The sequence below is a fragment of the Hippopotamus amphibius genome, chromosome 3, assembly GCF_030028045.1.
Source record: "Hippopotamus amphibius kiboko isolate mHipAmp2 chromosome 3, mHipAmp2.hap2, whole genome shotgun sequence".
Taxonomy (NCBI): Eukaryota; Metazoa; Chordata; class Mammalia; order Artiodactyla; family Hippopotamidae; genus Hippopotamus; species Hippopotamus amphibius.
Window position 1 is genome coordinate 116,188,400 of NC_080188.1, and position 20,747 is coordinate 116,209,146.

At 44.2% G+C, this 20,747-nt stretch overlaps 1 protein-coding gene across 1 annotated transcript; it reads left to right on the forward strand.

Moving 5' to 3' along the window:
- Positions 1–2,580: 2,580 nt before the first annotated feature.
- Positions 2,581–16,377, forward strand: LOC130849627 (pregnancy-associated glycoprotein 2-like). The gene is made up of 9 exons (XM_057728627.1): positions 2,581–2,639; positions 3,723–3,873; positions 4,826–4,943; positions 5,041–5,159; positions 6,303–6,496; positions 7,417–7,533; positions 9,001–9,142; positions 9,229–9,327; positions 16,225–16,377. The coding sequence occupies exons 1-9, from the start codon at positions 2,587–2,589 to the stop codon at positions 16,375–16,377; spliced, it is 1,146 nt and encodes a 381-aa protein (XP_057584610.1). The 5' UTR covers positions 2,581–2,586.
- The last annotated feature ends 4,370 nt before the right edge of the window (positions 16,378–20,747 follow it).

Consider the following 20,747-nt stretch of genomic DNA (forward strand, 5'->3'; position numbering starts at 1 on the left):
CTAGGCTTTTCAGTAGTCAGAGCCAAGAAGTACAGATTTTCCTGTAAAAAAAGGAAAATAATTAATTGGTACAAACTTATACTTCCAATTCAAGTTTTAAGAGCACAAGGCTTTACTTAAGCTTTTTGTTTTATACTCAAAATCTTTTCCCTCTTCCACTGGAAGTCATCTTTATTACAACCTTGCATTACTTACTTGTTTACTTTAAACTGTAACATACATATGAAACTTGTAAAACAACAGAAGCATTATCACCAAAAATAAGGTGTTGGATACAGTTTCAGATTTCTTTGTTTCTTTGTTTTTGCTTTTCTTTTGAAGGGAGGGTGTTTTTGTTTGCTTGTCTTTGTCCTTAGAAGATATCCCACTCGGAATGTAGAGTCCAACTTGTGCATTTTAAAGCCCCTTAGGTAATGTTTTGTTCTGTGGGGCTGTGTTACCAACTTGACAGACTTTGGCTGATTTGACATAGTTCTCAATTTTGACAGATGTTTTTATTTATCTACTTTTTGATTCTGTAACACATTTACATATTTGCAAAGTCAAAGTGTAAAACAAGAAAAAACTCATTTCTGTTCCTGCCCCCTCCCAAAAATTACACATTTTTTTAAGCTTTTCGTTTCTTCTTCCACTCTTTCTTAATGAAAAAAGACATACATGTGTATGGAAAAGCAACAAGTTATGAGAACTTTTCTGATCCCTCTTTTGTAAAATCTAAACAGTACACCCTGGAGATCTCCCTCATTTCACACCTCTCCCATCCCCATTATACCCAGTTGTTTAGTTGCCCTCTGTCTTATTCAACACTCCCCCATGGATGCTCATTTCAGGAATAGTTTCTAATCTTCTGCTTTTAAAAACAATGTTGCAGTGAAGAGTTTGTGCTTATGTCTTTTTATATTTTTGCTAGTGTATCTTTGGGATAGATCCCTATAAGTAGAACTGCTGACCTAAAAGGTATTTGTGTGTGTCATTTGCTAGGTGCTGTCAAATCCCCTCCTTAGGGATTGAACCAGCAAAACTGAATTTTAACAATGTGCAAAAATGAGTAGGAAGATGCAGCAGTCCATCTATCACTCACCTGTTGACTAGGCCAGCCTCCTGTTGTTCTACCCAAGGGACAGGCCTGCATAGATCTCACCCAGGAACACCCATTCCCTAGGAATCCTGGAAGAAGCCATAAAACTCCACTGTCTTTCCATTGGCTGGAATCACAGTTTAACAGGTAGGCTGTTCATCTCAGTCTGAACAGGAGCTCTGAGAGGTCTTCTATGTCTTCTTTGATGTCTAAGACAATTAAAAATTATTTCTTTGTATGTTCCATTTGGTAAACAAAATATTTCAAGGTACGGATCCTTTCAGATGCTCAGCAGGTGGTAGTTATTACATGCATTGTTTTATATGACCCTGGTGATCTTTCTTTACAAATAGAAGGAAAATTAACATGGTTTAGATGCATTCAGTCTCTTATTCATGCAAGCAACATGATTGAAGCCCTTCTGTCTCCTTGCTCTACTCCCACCAAAGGAGAGAATTAAGGTTGAATCCAGCATACAGTTGTTTAAAGTTTGGCTCACACAATGTTTTGTGAAGAAAAAAAAAATAATAGTTGCTAACATTTAAAATCAGGGGATTTTACATAAATGTAAAGAATTCTGACTTCTCTTGAAAACCTGGCCGACCAGGCTTAGGTCCAGCATGGGAGACACTGGTTGGAGCTGAGAAGAGGCTGCCCCCACTGGTAGGGCGTGTACTGCCTGCTCTATGTCCATGATGCCTGCCCAGCCCTTCCATTAATTTTTCTTGCCTCCTGGGCCATGAGTTTGTGAGAACTGCCCTAGATTGCTAGCTCCCTGAAGATAAGGACCACCTGTGTCTCACTCAACTTTGAGTTTCCAGCATCTAACACAGACCCCGGCACATAGGGTACTCCGTATAAGTTTGTTGAATGATATGAAATATCTTCTGGATGCATGCATCACATTTCTTCCAATAGTGAAACTCTGCAACTGTAATACTACTCTAGCATAGACTTTTGATGCCAGTTGGCATCATAAGTGCCCCTAATCTGTGCCACCTGTTCCACTACATAAAGCCACTCACTCATATGTCACTGGTCTGCCCCTCAAGCCTTCACTATGCCATTTGACCTCTTTCCCTTCTAGTAATCTCTTTTTCAACTGAGCACAGCAATGCACATCTCATAAAGTTGCTAGAAGGACCACATGAGATCACGAATGTCAAGCATGGCCCCTAGCATTTACTTTTATTACGTTAGTGGCAGTGTTTTACTTCCAAGTTGGCAGGAGTCTCCCCACTTTTAGTTCATCCATGCAGTTTAGTTTGATTTTGCATCCAAGCCCAAAGGAAGAGATTACAGTAGAAATCTCTGTATTCTTAGAATTTTCTAAGTCCACTCCTCATGTACACTGATGGAGGTAAAGATTTTATCGACAGCTTAGGATTTCTTATCAGATCTATTAGCGGCCTAAAGGGCAGTCAGAGCATATATAACTAGGAACACTTGGACACCACGGCTTTCTCAGAACTCGCTCTTTCCTGAGTAATAGGAGCCAGGAAAGAAGCATGAAGTGGTTTGGGATCCTCGGGCTGGTGGCCCTCTCAGAGTGCCTAGTCATGTAAGTACGGGGACTGGTAAGTGGCATCATCTCTCTTCTGGGTTTTTTTTTTTGTCCTTTTATTCTTCCAGCCATCAGAGTTAGAAGGGAATGTAATCATTCCCTGACCGTCTTAAGGTTCACCTCCCACTTATTGTTGAGTACCTTACAATGCAAATGAGCACATTGGGGTGGGCCTGCAGGGTCACACAACTTTGGGGGTGCCAGTCACATCATGACCTATGTGAAAATGGCATTCCTTGGAACAGTTCAGTGCACAGCCTCCACAGCTGTAAGTTTGGGTCTATGGAACACATTTCTCCTGTATTTGCTTCTAGGTCCTCTCTCTGCTGTGTTTCCATTTCAGTGTGAATGTGTCTGTGTCTCTATCTCTGTATCTCTCTTTTTTACCTCTCCATCACTTTGCCATCTGTGTGCATGCAGAACTTTCTGAAATTTTTTTCTTTCTATTTTGACTCTACCATGCTTCTCTAACTCTTAATGTCCCTAATTTATTTCCAATCTCCTGGCTTCCTTTCTCAACCCTCTCACCTGTTTGAGCCCTAGAGAAATATTAGGAAGACTAATTCTAGGCTATTTTACCCCTGAGAAGCAGTGTGACTACAGCCAATTCACAAACTCCCTGCATTTAAAATTCTCCCCTGTAAAAAGAAGATAATGATCCCCCTTCTACCTCCTTCCCAGAGTTTCTTTAAAAAGATGCAGTGGGATGGCCACAGCAATGGTAATGGTTGTCATTGTTGAGACTTCCTACATGTCAGGTCCATTATATCCATCATCTCACTTAATACTCACAACATTCTATATGGGGGGTGGTGGTTATTATTATCTACCTTTTTACCAATGGGGAAACTGAGACTCCAAATGGCTATACGACTTACACAAGAGTACACAACAGAACATGTATTCAAACCGAGGTTGTTGCCCTGCTCTTTGCGTGACGTCCTGATAATGACAGGAAACTCATAAAAATGCTGGGAAATACACAGCGTCATGACAATGCAAGGTAAGACAGTCATACAATAACATGGACAGCTGATTGCTGTCCCTTCTTTGTTTCCTTTTCCCAATGTTCGGTGAAAGAATCCCTCTAACGAAGATCAAGACCATGCGAGAAACCCTAAGGGAGAAAACCATGCTGACAAATTTCCTGGATGAGAACACTGATGACAGATCCCAGAATGTCGCCCGTGACAGGAAATTCTCCCTTCTACCCCTGAGCAACTACATGGATGTGAGTGTGTTGGGAGGGGGGCTGGAGCTCTGGCCTAGCACTGGAGTTGACCAGGAGGTACCAGGCAGGGTGTTGGTGCTGGGGATCTTGCAGGAAGCAGAAACACTGGGGAACAGGGATCCCACTCCCAGAGGAGAAGGCACTCTCATCCTCAGTTCTTGGGCTGTGCTGACTGGGCCCAGCAATGACCAGGTGGCAGGAAAACATTCATTTCTGTGCCAAAGCTATGTCATTAGTTTGAGGAAGAGTGTTCTTTCTGAACTAAATGAGCTGTGGAGTTACAGATGAAAGGTGAGCCATGTCTGATCAAAAGATAAAGGCACCTGCACATCAAATTGGAGATCCCAGGCAGAGGAAGGTCAGCCTCCACAGATCCAAGAAGGACACCAGTAAAAATGACTGAGCCCTATGGCCTGTGATGCCATAAAAATCGGACACTCTGGTTATTATTACTGATTTTAAAAAAGGTCTCGTCTCTCCTTCAAGAATGCATATGTCAGCCTGAGTGAGAGGCAAAGAGTAAATACATGTCCAATAAAAGAGCTAACTTCGTAGTATTGATATAACATGGTCTGAGTTTAGAGGAAGTGACCTGGGGTGACCTAGGAGGGCCACCTGAAGAAGGAAACACTCAGCCTGGGCCTGGAAGGGGAGACTGGAGAGCTTCTCAAATGACGCCACAAGGACTCTCTGGAGGTCCAGTGGTTAAGACTCAGCGGTAATACTGTAGTGACGCAGATTTGATCCTGGGTCTGGGAACTAAGATGGCACAGGAACAACAACAACAAAAAGGTCAAATGAAGGTACCGGTCTGAGCAGAGGCTGTGAGGTGTGGCGGTTGGAAAGTGATTTCAGGAGACATGGGACAACTCGAGGGGGGCAGCACTCCAGGAGTCGAGGGTGGCCAGGGCAGCCAGACCTGCCCTGAACACCCCTCCCCACACTCCCATAGGTGTCCTATGTCGGCAACATCACCATTGGAACACCTCCTCAGGAGTTCAGGGTTGTCTTTGACACTGGCTCAGCTGACTTGTGGGTGCCCTCCATCTATTGCTACAGTCCTGCCTGCCGTGAGTACCTGCACCCCTCCCGTCCATCATGTACTCCCCCTCAAACCCGCTTCCCCATCCTTGGCACCTAACAGACACTCATCACTTGTCTCTGCAGATGCACACAATATCTTCGACCCTCACTTGTCTACCACGTTTCGTCTCTCAGCCCAGCGATTCTACCTCACCTATGCCTCTGGGAAAATGGTTGGATTTCTTGGCTATGACACCGTTCGGGTAACTGGAAAGCAGAAGCTGAGTCAGGGATGTCCCTGGGAGTGATTGCTGCTTCCAAATCAGATGCAGGACCACCTGGGAAGGCCTGTCTTTCCCAATGTCTCCTAGTGGCAGCCACCTGCCCAGCAGGCCGTATCCCTGGGGAGCCAGCATCCCTGCTGACACACAAACTCCCAGCATGGCTAACCCAGAGGGTGGCTTGGGGTGTGCATTTGCAGCTCCTTTGCCCATGAGCAGCTCAAGGTTCATTTTGCTGGGAGCAGGGAGAGAAGGGGAAAAATGCACCCACTTTTCTATTCTCAGACTGTGCCTGGCACTTTCATGGTAATAACATGTGTAATCCTGCAACAACCCCACACAGCAAGTACTATGATTAGCTCCATTATACAGAGGAGGGAACTGAGGTGCAGAGAGCCAGGGGCTTGCCAAGGTCATGCACCTGGTCAGCGGGGGAGCTGGGCTGGCCAGTCAGAATTCATGCAGGTGCGGGGTATTTGGGGAGAGGATAAAACTGATCTTGGACTGCTGGGAGCAGCCAAGAGCTTCAGACATCTGGGCAGAAAAAGCAGGGGCCACAGATGTGATAAATGGGTTCTCACTTCGGGGGCCTTTGAGGGTCTAATAAAAACTATGGCCCACCTCCCCCAAAGGACCTAAGTACTCTCTCTCTCTCTCTCTCTCTCACACACACACACACACAAACACATAACAAGCCTGGCAGCAACATTAATAATGGGCTTCTGCCTTCCTGAGCAGGTGCAGAATCCACAATACATTGCAATGAATTCAGTCTATTTCTGTCATCTGATCATAGTGATGCCAAAGACAAGACTACCCTGCCCTCTACTTATTCTATCCTCAAGTGAGAACCATTTGGTCCTGTCCTGAGTCTCAATTTCCCCAGCAGTACCCATGACATGAGGCCAATGTGACTCCCTTCAGATGGTGTGGGCAGGAGGAGAGGTGTTGGATAAAATCCACAGCCCTGCACGAATGGAACCCGAATTCCTGTAACCATCTGAGGTCCACCCCGGGCATAGCCAGGCCTCAGATCTCTCAGAAGTGCTAATGGCATCTCCACCCCAGCCCAGTCCCAGCTCCACTTCCCAAACCTTTATGTGGGAACTCTCTCCTCTCCCGCAGATCGGGAAACTTGTCAACGTGGTCCAGGCATTTGGCCTGAGCCATATGCAGATTGGGTTTGAACATCCACTCTTTGATGGCATTCTGGGCCTGGGATACCCCAGCCTCAGCCTTGAAGGGACCATCCCTGTCTTCGACAACATGAAGAAACAGGGTGTCATTTTGAAGCCTGTCTTTGCCTTCTACTTGAGCAGGTAAGTCTGAGCTGCACAAGGCCTCTCACGAAGTCAGCCGAAAGATGCTTTCATTTGCATCAGAAATTGTAGAGCACCTGTTGCAGAAGTTTCCTGAGAGACAGTTAGCCCAGCATAGCTATTGTCTCAGAGCCACATCTTGGCCCAGCATTGGCTTTTGTAAATAAAGTTTTATTGGAAGCCACCCATGCTCATGGGCTCAAGGACAGCAGCTTGATCCAGGGGTAGGAAGGAGGAGGGAGAGCAATGGAAGGTGTTAGGATACAGGCTGGAGGAAAAGGCAACAGCTTTTGCTGATGGATTTGATATAAAAGAAGGAGAGGGATGGTGGGAATGTTTACTTCCTCAGGAATATTTTACTGGGAGCCCTGCACCAGCTACACAATTGGCAGGAGCCAGTACAAAATGAAAATCTGGGACCTCCTGTTCAAAAAGTATTAGGAATTTCAAGACAGGGATAACAGAGGTGTGGGGCCCTGCTGAGCATGGGGCCCCATGGATGGCACAGGTCACAGGCCCGTGATACCAAACCTGAGTGAGCCTGAACCCAAGTCCTTAGTGCCCATGGGCCTTGGCTCTTCTGAAAAATGACAGGCCACACAAGTGGGAGGCCAGAGCTCTCCAACACAGTGTCCTCTGAGGGTACCTTTGAGCCCTCTGGTTGCTGGAGAGGACCAGGCCCTCTTCAGAAGAGTGTGTGGTTGGAGCCCAGCCAGGCTGCCCAGCTTTGAATGTCTTTTGTGCCAGTCATTAGTCAGTGGCTGACCTTGGTTCAGTACTCAATCGCTGCATACCACACTATCCTCATCTCTAAAATGGGGCCCATAATATTGCCTCTGATGGGTAGATAAGCACAGCTCTCAGACAGTGAGTGGTGTTATTATACAGCAAGGCGCCCTCCCTCTTCCTTCTCTCCTCAGCAAGAAGGAGAATGGCAGCGTGGTGATGTTTGGTGGGGTGGACCACAGCTACCACAAAGGGCAGCTCAAGTGGATACCAGTGTCCCAAACCTACTACTGGCAGATAGCCATGAACCGGTAAGCTTCTCCCTCTGAGGGTCACCCCATGTGATGCTCCCACAGATGTACACGGACACACACAGACACACACAAATGCTCACACAGACACAGTCACACACAGAGACATTTGCTCCACCCAAAAAGACACACATATAAACACCCACATAGGCACACATGTAAATACACACAGGAACACAGATACACAAACACACACACAGACACACACAACACAGACAGAGAAGACAGGTGTGCACAGACCCACACAGAGATACACATACAGACACACAAACACCCAGATACACACATAACCCATAGGCTCATGATCACCCCAGGCCTCCTACTCAGGGCCCTGAGAGTGGCAGCCCAGGGAGGACTACACCCACTGTGCTGTGAGGCAGGTGGCATGGTTTGCGGATCCTAAGCTGTGGTGAAAAGAGGATCAGGGAGAATTTCACCAGCCTGAACAGGGTTGTGATAAGATGACCAACTGTCAAGAGCTACCCGGGACTGAAGGAGTTCTCAGGACACAAAACTGCTAGTTTAAAAACAAGGAAAGTTATTGACCAACTGGGAAAGCTGGTCTCCTTAAGGAGAAGCTCCCCAGCAGTGGAGAGGCGTTGGCTGCATTCTTGAGACATGAAAGTAACTCATATAAAAAGTCCCTCCCCCTACCCATTGCCAGCCACCCCCCATCCCAGGCACACAGTGGGGCAGGGGATGTGACAGAGAGAGTCAGGAGGATGGGCTACATTGGGCATCTCCTGGCTGAGGGCCTCAGTGTCTGACGTGGGTGGGGGGGGGGTGCTGTGAAACTACCTCTGCCAGGGCAGCCTGTGTCTCCCTCCCCACTTCTCTGAGCATCTGTGGCCCCAGGGAACCTCCATCTTCAGTGTGTGTGCTAATTCATGACTGGTCAGACACCAGACACAGGTCTCTGGTTATTCCTCATACATTTTTAACCCATTCATTCATTCATTGATTCACTCTGCAAAGATACATTGTGCACCCACTGTGTGCTGGCACTTGAGGGAGGCACTGAGGATTCAACTTGCCCTTCCATCTAGTGAGGTAGATGTACATGAAACAAGTCACACTCATAATGAATTACCACTTTGGTACTTTCTACAATTGAGGAAGAGTCTAGAGAGAGTGACCAAGACAGGAGTGTGATCTAGTCTGGGGGGGAAAACTTCCCTAAAAAGTGACATTTAACCTGGAACCTGGGAGATGAGGAGAAATTTGCTAGAGAAAGGGGATGGGTGTCTTCTATGAAGGGGACCAGCACATGTCAAGGCCCTGAGGCACAAAAGAGCCTGGTGCATTCAGGAATGCAAAGGAAGTGAAAGAAGTTTACGTGACCAGAGCAAAGGAAAACGGAGTCAGGGCATGAGCTGCTGGGCTGTTCTGGAGACAGTCAGGGAGGGGTAGTCATGGGGGGAGACTTCAGTGTGATCCTGGTTCCCACTTTGTCCCACTGTCTCTCAGCATCACCATGAACGGGACAGTTGTTGGTTGCTCCCGCGGATGCCAAGCCATTCTGGATACCGGGACCACGTTCCTGATGGGCCCAACTACACTGGTCACTACAATCCAGAAGCACATCACAGCCAGGCCTGTTGGTCATGAGGTGAAGGGATATGCCACAGGCTCATGCCGGGGCTCTCCAAACACCAGGGATCAGGTGGGCTAACTTCTCTCCTCTTTCTCTGACAGTACCGAGTTCCATGTAAGAACATCAAGCGCCTGCCTAGTATCATCTTCACCATCAATGGCCACGACTACCCAGTGCCTGCTAAAGCCTACATCTGGCGGGTGAGGGTCCATCCCTGAGGGCTGGTTCTCAAATCTGGCACTTACAGGAACCCTCGAGCTGCTGCTGACAGGAGCGGGCTCTCTTCAGGCCAAGCCAAACCACTGTAGATGCTGCTGAGCCCAAGTAACTGGGCCAATGCCTGCCACAAAACCAACCACTTGTTAGCAAAAGGGAGTCTGGGACATCCATCATCCTGGAATAAATGGAGATACCACCCTGTGTCAGCATGGTGTGAGGCACAGGGAGAGGGGAGAACTGAGGGCCTCTGCGCTCCAAGAGTTTCAGTTCCTCCAGGACCCTCATATGGATGAACATGGAATATCAGCTCTAGCCATCCTTGAAATAGGCCAAGTGACCAGTGGGGTTGGCTGGGGACAGTCTCAGTGTGCTGCCCCACCATAATGATTAATGGTCTCCCATCCCATCTCAAAAGTGTCCTCTTGGATGATCAATTGCATAGTTCACCTAGGACTCTGCTGCAATTTCTGCTTGCTAAGCCCCAGCTCCCCCTCTGTGAGTTGGGCTACCAGGTCCCTCTGTGGGGAGGTTGGATGCTCCCGTGAGTCAAGGGTGCACAGTGACTGCACGGCCCCAGCACAGGGTTGTCGCTTAATGTCAGTTCCCTATAGGAGTTTAGAGGAGGCGGATGTGCTCAAAGAGGGCTTTCAGGAAGAGAGGGAATTTCAGTAATAAGAAACCCCCAGGCTCATGGAGGCATGAGGAGGCCTGCTTTGGTGGAGGTAAATCTACACTTGGCTCCATGCAAATGGCAATCCCTGGGGGCTGTGCCAAGGGGAGCTGGGGCCAGATTAGGGGTGGCAAGAGCTACACACAAGGGGAGCAGCAGGGTAAGTCACCCAACTCAGCCAGAAGTGACCAGGGAGAGTAAGCGTGGGTCCAGGAAGTCTTCCTAGAGGGGCCGAGCACAGTCTTAAAGAACAGGTTGTGGGGAAGAGGGAGAAGAAAATGATTCTCTGCGGAGAAAACAGTGAGCATGGGTCAGAAGGTGGGAAACTGGGGAACTATGGTTTGGCCTTTTTTTTTTTAATTTTATTGAATTATAGTTGATTTACAATGTTGTGTTAATTTCTGCTGTATAGCAAAGTGACTCAGTTATGCATGTATATAGTTTTTCCTATTTTTTTCCTTTAGGGTTTGTCACAGGATATTGAACATAGTTCCCTGTGTTATACAGGAGGACCTTGCTGTTTATCTATCCTCTCTATAGTACTTTGTATCTGTCAAGCCCAAACTCCCAATCTTTCCTTCACCCCACACCCTCCCTCAGGAAATCCAAATATCTTGGCCGGTCTTGCTCTTGAATGGGTATGCCACATCGTCAGCTGCTGAGAAAGCTGTTTGGTTCTCTTTTTTTTTTCTTTTTTTAAAATTTTTTATTTTTTACAATAAACTGCATATATTTAGAGTGTACAATTTGGTATCCCAATCTCCCAATTCTTTCCTCCGCCAATTCTACCCGCTTTCCCCACTTGGTGTCCATATGTTTGTTCTCTAGATCTGTGTCTCTATTTCTGCCTTGCAAACTGGTTGATTTGTACCATTTTTCTATAGTCCACATATATGTGTTTATATACGATATTTGTTTTTCTCTTTCTGACTCACTTCACTCTGTATGACAGTCTCCAGGTCCATGCATGTCTCTACAAATGTCACAGTTTCATTGCTTTTTACAGCTGAGTAATATTCCATTGTATATATGTACCACATCTTCTTTAGCCATTCAAATGTTGATGGACATTTAGGTTGCTTCCATGTCCTGTCTATTGTGAATAGTGCTGCAATGAACATTGGGGTGCATGTGTCTTTTTGAATTATGGTGTTCTCTGGGTATATGCCCAGTACTGGGATTGCTGGGTTATATGGTATTTCTACTTTTAGTTTTTCAAGGAACCTCCATAGTGTTCTCCCTAGTGGCTGTATCAATTTACATTCCCACCAGCAGTGCAAGAGTGTTCCCTTTTCTCCACACCCTCTCCAGCATTTACTGTTTGTAGATTTTCTGATGATGCCCATTCTAACTGGTGTGAGGTGATACCTCACTGTAGTTTTGATTTGCATTTCTCTTATAGTGATGTTGAGCAGCTTTTCATGTGCCTCTTGGCCATCCGTATGTCTTCTTTGGAGAAATGCCTACTTAGGTCTTCTGCCCATTTTGTGACTGGGTTGTTTGTTTTTTTTTTGTTATTGAGCTGGATGAACTCTTTATATATTTTGGAGATTAATCCTTTGTTTGTTGATTCATTTGCAAATATTTTCTGCCATTCTGAGGGTTGTCTTTTCATCTTGCTTATGGTTTCCTTTGTTGTGCAGAGGCTTTGAAGTTTCATTAGGCCCCACTTATTTATTTTTGTTTTTATTTCCACTATTCTAGGGGATGGATCCAAAAAGATCTTGCTGTGATTTACGTCGAAGAGTGTTCTTCCTTTGTTTTCCTCTAGGAGTTTTAAAGTGTCTGGCCTTACTTTTAGGTCTTTAATCCATTTTGAGTTTATTTTTGTGTATGGTGTTAGGAAGTGTTCTAATTTCATTCTTTTCCATGCAGCAGTCCAGTTTTCCCAGCACCACTTATTGAAGAGGCTGCCTTTTCTCCATTGTATATCCTTGCCTCCTTTGTCATAGATTAGTTGACCGCAGTTTATCTCTGGGCTTTCTATCCTGTTCCATTGATCTATATGTCTATTTCTGTGCCAGTACCATACTGTCTTGATCACTGTAGCCTTGTGGTATAGCCTGAAGTCAGGAAGCCTGATTCCACCAAATCCGTCTTTTCTTCTCAAGATTGCTTTGGCTATTCAGGGTCTTTTGTGTTTCCATACAAATCATAAAATTTCTTGTTCTAGTTCTGTGAAAAATGCCATTGGTAATTTGATGGGGATTGCATTGAATCTGTAAATTGCTTTCAGTAATATAGTCATTTTCACAATGTTGATTCTTCCAATCCAAGAACATTGTATGTCCCTCCAACTGTTTTTGTCATCTTCGATTTCTTTCATTAATGTGTTATAGTTTTCTGAGTACAGGTCCTTTACCTCCTTGGTTAGGTTTATTTCTAGGTATTTTATTCTTTGTGTTGCAATGGTGAATGGTATTGTTTCCTTAATTTCTGTTTCTGATCTTTCATTGCTAGTGTATAGAAATGCAAGAGATTTCTGTGTGTTAATTTTGTATCCTGCAACTTTACCAAATCCATTGATTAGCTCGAGTAGTTTTCTGGTGGCATCTTTAGGATTTTCTATGCATAGTAGCATGTCATCTGTGACGAGTGAAAGTTTTACTTCTTTTCCAATTTGGATTCCTTTTATTTCTTTTTCTTCTCTTATTGCTGTGGCAAGGACTTCCAAAACTATGTTGAAGAGTAGTGGCAAGAGTGGACATCCTTGTCTTGTTCCTGAGCTTAGAGGAAATGCTTTAAGCTTTTCATCATTGAGAATGATGTTTGCTGTGGGTTTGTTGTATATGGCCTTTATTATGTTGAGGTAGGTTCCCTCTATGCCCGCCTTCTGGAGAGTTTTTATCACAAATAGGTGTTGAATTTTGTCAAAAGCTTTTTCTGCATCTATTGAGATGATCTTGTGGTTTTTATCCTTCCATTTGTTAATATGGTGTATCACATTGATTAATTTGCATATATTGAAGAATCCTTGCATTTCAGGGATAAACCCCACTTGATCATGGTGTATGATCCTTTTAATGTGTTGTTGGATTCTGTTGGCTAGTATTTTATTGAGGATTTTTGCATGTAAATTCATCAGTGATATTGGTCTGTAGTTTTCTTTTTTTGTAGTATCTTTGGTTTTGGTATCCAGGTGATGGTGGCTTCATAAAATGAGTTTGGGAGTGTTCCTTCCTCTGCAATGTTTTGGAAGAGTTTGAGAAGGATGGGTGTTAGGTCTTTTGTAAATATTTGATAAAATTCACCTGTGAATCCATCAGGTCCTGGACTTTTGTTTGTTGGGAGTTTTTTAATTGCAGTTTCAATTACATTCCTTGTGATTGGTCTGTTCATATTTTCTATGTCTTCCTGATTCAGTCTTGGAGGATTATACCTTTCTAAGAATCTGTCCATTTCATCCACTTTGTCCATTTGATTGGCATATATTTGCTTGTAGTAATCTCTTATGGTGCTTTTTATTTCTGTGGTGTCTGTAGTAACTTATCCTGTTTCATGTCTACGTTTATAGATTTGAGTCCTCTCCCTCTTTTTTTTTTTTTGGCACACGGGCTTAGTTGCTCCGCGGCATGTGGGATCTTCCTGGAGCTGGGATCGAACCCGTGACCTCTGCATTGGCAGGCGGGCTCTCAACCACTGCGCCACCTAGGAAGCCCCTCCCTCTTTTTCTTGATGTGTCTTTTTAGAGGTTTACTGATTTTATTTATCTTCTCGAAGAACCAGCTTTTAGTTTTATTGATTTTTGCTATTGTTTTCTTTGTTTCTATTTCATTTATTTCTGCTCTGATCTTTATGATTTCTCTCTGTCTACTCACTTTGGGTGTTGTTTTCTCTTTTTTCTCTAGTTTCCTTAGGTGTAAGGTTAGATTGTTTTTTGGGGATTTTTCTTATTTCTTGAGGTAGGATTGTATTGCTATAAACTTCCCTCTTAGAACTGCCTTTGCTGCATCCCATAGGTTTTTGTATCATTTTGTTTTCATTGTCATTTGTCTCTAGGTATTTTTTAATTTCCTCTTGGATTTCTTCAGTGATCTGTTGGTTATTTAGTAGTGTATTGTTTAGCTTCCATGTGTTTGTGTTTTTTTTACAGTTTCTTTTCCTATAATTGATTTCTAATCTCATAATGTTGTGGTCAGAAAAGATGCTTGATGTGATTTCAATATTCTTGAATTTACCAAGGCTTTTGATTTATGACCCAAAATGTGATCTATTCTGGAGAATGTTCCATGTGCACTGGAGAAGAATGTGTAATCTGCTGTTTTTGGATGTAATGTCCTGTAGTTATCTGTTAAATCCAGCTGATTTAATGTGTCCTTTAAAGCTTGTGTTTCCTTATTAATTTTCTGTCTGGATGATCTGTCCATTGGTGTAAGTGGGGTGTTGAAGTCCCCCAATATGATTGTGTTACTGTCGATTTCCTCTTTCAAAGTTGTTAGCATTTGCCTTATGTATTGAGCTGCTCCTATATTGCACGCATATATATTTATTTATTTACTTTTTTTTTGTTTCTTTAGAACTTTTGAGATACAATTAACAGACAATAAACAGCATATATTTACAGTGTACAATTTGGTATCCCAATTTCCCAATTCATTCCCATCCAACCCTACCTGCTTTCCCCACTTGGTGTCCATGTGTTTGTTCTCTACACCCGTGTCTCTATTTCTACCTTGCATTTCCTCTTTCATAGTTGTTAGCATTTGCCTTACATATTGGGGTGTTCCTATATTGGGTGCATATATATTTATAATTTTTATATCCTCTTCTTGGATTGATCCCGCAATCTTTATGTAATGTCCTCTCTTGTCTCTTGTAACACTTTTTATTTTAAAGAAGTCAATTTTATCTGATATGAGTATCACTACTCCAGCTTTCTTTTGATTTCCATTTGCATGGGATATCTTTTTCCATCCCCTCACTTTCCATCTGTATGTGTCCCTAGGTCTGAAGTGGGTCTCTTGTAGACAGCATCTATATGGGTCCTGTTTTTGTATCCATTCAGCCAGTCTGTGTCTTTTGTTTGGTGCATTTAGTCCATTTACATTCAAGGTAATTATCAATATGTATGTTCCTATTACCATTTCCTTGTCTTGTTGTTGTTTCTGTAGGTCCTTTTCTTCTCTTATGTTTCCCGCTTACAGAAGTTCCTTTAGCATTTGTTGTAGGGCTGGTTTGGTGGTGCTGAATTCTCTTAGCTGTTGCTTGTCTGTAAAGCTTTGGATTTCTCCATCAAATCTGAATGAGATCCCTGCTGGGTAGAGTATTCTTGGTTGTAGGTTCTTCCCTTTCATCACTTGAAATATATCATGCCACTCCCTTCTGGCTTGCAGAGTTTCTGCTGATAAATCAGCTATTAACCTTATGGGAGTTCCCTTGTATATTATTTGTCGTTTTTCCCTTGTTGCTTTTAATAACATTTCTCTGTCTTTACTTTTTGTCAATATGACTACTCTATGTTTTGGCATGTTTCTCCTTGGGTTTTTCCTGCCTGGGACTCTCTGCACTTCCTGGACTTGGGTAGCTATTTCCTTTCCCATGTTAGGGAAGCTTTCAACTATAATCTCTTCCAATATTTTTTCAGCTCCTCTCTCTCTCTCTTCTCCTTCTGGGACCCCTATAATGCGAATGTTGGCATGTTTAACATTGTCCCAGAGGTCTCTTAGGCTGTCTTCATTTCTTTTCACTCTTTTTTCCTTATTCTTTTCAGCTTCAGTGACTTTCACCATTCTGTCTTCCAGGTCACTTATTCGTCCTTCTGCCTCAGTTAATCTGCTATTGGTTCCTTCTAGTGTATTTTTCATTTCAGTTACTGTGTTGCATATCTCTGTTTGTTCTTTAATTCTTCTATGTCTTTGGTAAACTTTTTTTGCACCTTTTCGATCTTTGCATTCAGTCTTTTTTCAAAGTCCTGGATCATCTTCACCATCATTATTCTGAATTCTTTTTCTGGAAGAGTGCCTATCTCCTCTTAATCTAGTTGTTTTTCTGATGTTTTATCTTGTCCCTTCATCTGGGGCAAAGTCTTCTGCCTTTTCATTTTCTCTGTCTTTCTGTGGCTGTGATTCTCCGTTCCACAAGATGAAATACTCGCCTCTTCGTTCTTAATAAGGAGGGAAATAAAACCGAGAAGGTGTTGACTGTGGATACTGCATGGTGTGGCAGATAAGGGCTCAGGCTGACTGGGGTGTATTTCCTTCTCCCACAGATTGGTCGGGGCCACTGTAACAGCAACTTTCAAGGCGGCACAGATAAATGGAACCTGTCAGAGACCTGGATCCTGGGTGATGTCTTCCTGAGGCTGTATTTCTCAGTTTATGATCGGGGAAGCAACAGGATTGGCCTGGCTCCTGCAGTGTAAATCTTGGGGCTGCTTCAAGAATCAATCAGGCCCACTTGAAGCACACACTCACTCATACATTGGGCACTCCCACCTAGGGATGGTGGTGGACTCTGTTTGGTTCTCTGCAAAGCCATTTTCTCAGTAAAATATATAGAAATGCATTCCCAATGGTGCTAATAGAATGAATGCCTGTCTCTCAGTCAGCGGGTGCATCATAATTGGGCAGGTTCTAGAACCTCGTCTAAACCATAAGTGAGAGGAGCCCAACTCCAACTGGCTTCAAGGAAAGGGGTGACTTATTGGAAGGATACTGTGGATATGGGACACAGAAACCAGAGCAGATCCAAACATCTCAGTGACTGCACCCAAGAAATCAGAAGCCATCAGCTCACTCTTTCTCTCCCTCCCTCTTTCCCTTTTCTCAACTTTGATTCTCTTAGCCGGACAGCTTTCTTCCCTCAGGTTTCTACCCATATATCCCCAAGGTGTCTAAGCCATAAGGAAAGAGGCTCAGAAATGATCAGGGTAGCAAGGAGGGCTCTGAATATTTCACCTCAGATCATGTGTCCAGCCCAGGACAAACCATTCTGGCAGGCACATGGGGTACTATGATTGGCTTTAGTTGGTCATGTGGCCCTGCCCAACATGATTGACAGTTTCCTCCAGCACCACGAGACAGCATCAGGATAGAGGTAGCATGAAAGGAACTGTCAGAGGTGGGGGGTGTTACACCATGGAAGAGATGGTGACAGCCCCACCAACTCCCCCACATCCACATCCAGGGGATTGTGAGGGCAATAGAAAGAGATTCTATTCTTCCCATCTCAGAGAAATTTTGGCAGTGACCTTCTGCTCCAGGGGGCTTCTGGGTGAGGCCAGTCAAACAGATATGTTTCCCTTTTGTCTCCCCACCCCAGTCACCAGCTCTCTGTCACCCATACCTGCAGTGTCCTTTCCAGTCCCAATTGCCAAGTGACAGGCCGAGTGGATCCCTGAGTCAGCCCCACCCATCCAGGGACCAGCGTGTTCCTTCCCTTAGGCTTCAAGGCTGTGGGAGGGATGCCACTCATGTTAAGTGGACCCAGGGTACACAAAGCCTTCATCCCTTCTGAGCTTCCTCCAGGGTCAGAGCTACAAAGCATTTGGTTCAAGCCGCCATGGTTGGCACATTTGGAGTGGTATCATCCCTTCTTCCCACCTGCAACCCTAGGCAGAGGCCCAGGCTGTAGGCAACAAGAGTCAGTGGTAGAGGGAGACCCAGATGAGAGAAGGAGCAGGAAAGAACAAATAAGGTGGAAACACACCCCAACACAATGCATAGTGTGGGCCTTTACTCAGGCAACAAACATCTGCCAAAGGGACATTTCTCTTCCTGCTGCTCTTTCAGTACAAATTGACTGAGCACCTACAGTGTGCCAGTTGCTGTGGTGGACCCCAGGGATGGAGGCCTGGTTTAGGAACCCAGCACAGATTCATGGAGACAGATAAAGAGACATCCCCAATGGGGAGGGCCATATGGAGTAAACAACAGAGGTGTGGGTAGGAGGCCAGAAGAGGAGGGGCTTCCACTTCAGGGAGCCGGGGAAAGGCTGGGTTAGACAAAGAGGAGGGCATTGACTTCAGTCTTGTCACCCTACCCTGAAACACACTCCTAGGCCCTGCAGTTCCCATGTGTGTGCAGATCTGACATATGTCCACTGTTACATGTATCTGGTCTCTTTGGAATGTCACTGGATTGTGATCGGCTTGAGGGGAGTCAGAGGCCCAGTTGCAGAGGAGATTAAGGGGAGACAATCAGATCAAATGACCAGTTTCTCAAACTCATTTTCCATGTGCTCTTCATGGAACCATGAGCAATGTCTCTTTGTTGGTGAGAAACTTCCCATAAGACTAAGAGTAATAGCTCTGGTGAATTACATATGCCATTTCACCGTCTCCTCATGAGCCCCTGCAGGGCAGGACCCCCATTGTACAGATGAAGGAAATCTCCAATCATCTGGCCCCAATACTGGTGACAGGCACATAATAGGCCCACAATAAATACATGTTGAAGAAATGAATGAATGAATGATTTGGTAAATGCTTCCACTAGAACACACTGCTGGTTCCATGTTAGGAGACATACGGTGTCAGACAAGCTTACTGCCACAATATGAGCCAGAAAATCAGGCTTTGCTTCCCTAGTTGAGGTCAGGGCTGGACCTGTGTCTGTTAATGAGTCCACTGTTCTTGAGGATCTATATTTGTAGCCTGTGCTACCAACGTGAGGATGAATTCTCATCTTCATCAACTTTTTTTTTTTGGCTGCACTGCACAGCATGTGGTATCCCCAACCAGCCATGAAACCCACATTCCATACATTAGAAGCATGGAATCTTAATGACTGGACCACCATGGGAAGTCCCAAAGTCTTATTTTCAAAGCAACAATCTTTCCCCAACTTCCACTTTCATCCTTTACCCAGTGCAGACCAAAGAGATGTATAGGCATCAGTGAGAGAAAAGGGAGAAAAAACAAGAGAAAGATGATCTTGAACACTTCTTGAAAGAGTGCAAATTTGTCAGTCTTTTTGGAGATGAGTTGTTCTTAAAATACATAGGGTCTTTGTCCCAGCAAAATTTCTCCTAAGGTCTGTGCTAAAGAGATGATCAGAAGCACCCAAAAATATCAATAAGCAAAGATGTAGTCCTCAGAGTCTCTTACAAAAGGGAAAATCTGGGACATCCCATGCGCCATTTAACATAAAGTGTCCACAGCACATGTAGGCCATCATGCAGCCAACTGTCTTAAAATTGTGTTTTGGAGAATATTTAATGTTCAGGGAAATTGTTTTGATATGATAATCACAGATAAAAATAGAATACAAAACAGCATGATTCCAGGTTTGCTAAGCACATGGAAGACAGTGCAGTGTACTAACCACGCATGTACATCCTGGAGCTTTTCTGCCTTGGTTCACATTCCACCTCTGACATCCACCAGTCATGTGACCTTGATCAGTTAATTTCTGGACATCAGCTTTCCTTTCTGTAAATTTGAGATAAGGACAGTTCCTCCCTCACTAAGCATCAGGAAAATGCAAATCAAATGACAGTAAGACACCACCTCACTTCCATTAGGATGGTCAGTATCAAAAACAAAAGATAATAAGTGTTGACAAGGATGTGGAACAATGTACACTGCTGCTGGGGATGTAAAATGGTGTAGCCTCTGGAACACATAATGGAGTTTCCTCAAAAAACTAAAAAGAGAATTCTTATTTGATCCAGCAATCCCACTTTTGGGTATTTAGTAAAAAAATTTAAAATTATGATCTCAAATGGATATTTGCTCTGCTGAGGTAGGAGGCAGATGGGCCCGTAGGCTGGACAGCTGGTGTTTGTCAAGCAGAGTCAAGTGAAGCTTTGTTCTCAGCAATACACTCGAAGGACAAAGCTTGTGGCAGAAGCTGAGCTCTGCTGAAGTAAAGAGATGAGGTGCTGACTCTTGATGTCCAGGAAAACTTCTCCACCTGCACATGTGTAGGAAGTCTCCTGGGGTCAAAAAGGGAGGGAGCTCCACCCCTTAATAAGTGTGGACATACACCCACAGACTTCTGCAGTGGGATCTATCTTAGAAAAAACTTGCACATGCAACTTGGGGAGGGTCCTACTGCAGTAAATAAGTAAATAAATGAATAAATAAATGAATAAATTGCTTCTCTGTGTGCTCTGCCATACTTTGTGCTGTGTCTCTAATAGTAAACTTTGTAACTATTTTTACAGCTTTTGCCTCCTTGAAACATTCCTGCTTTCAAATGGGGGAAAGAGCCAGAGCCACTTAGCTTTTAGCCTGTAGCCCCTAGTGGTCTAGTGGTTAGAATTCCTGGGTTGTCATCGAGGCTACTCAGATTCAATTCCTGGGAAGGAAATTAAGATCTTTCTTCAGGACTGCTGTGCTGTCTCTCTGAGATCCCTGTCATGTACATTGCAGCATCTTTCACAACAGACAAGATGTAGAAACAACTTGGATCCATCACCAGTTGAATGCATAAAGAAAATGTGGTAGATACATACAATGGAATATTATTCGGCATTCAAAATATTTTTATTTACTTATTTATTTGGCTGCACTGTCTTAATTGCAGCATGCAGGATCTTTGATTTCTTCAGCCCAGGACTTTGGTTGTGGCATGGGAACTATTGTGGCATATGGGATCTAGTTCCCCGAACAACAATTGAACCCAAACCCCCTGCATTTGTCTGGCTCCCAGTGGTCTTTGAAGGCCCTCAACTTTCTGGTCCTTCAAGATTCTTGTGCATTTCTTGACCCAGCCCTGAAATCAGCCATCTCATCAAGAATCTCTGGATTCTCTAGTGGGAAATGGTATTTAGAGGCCACAAGCTAGG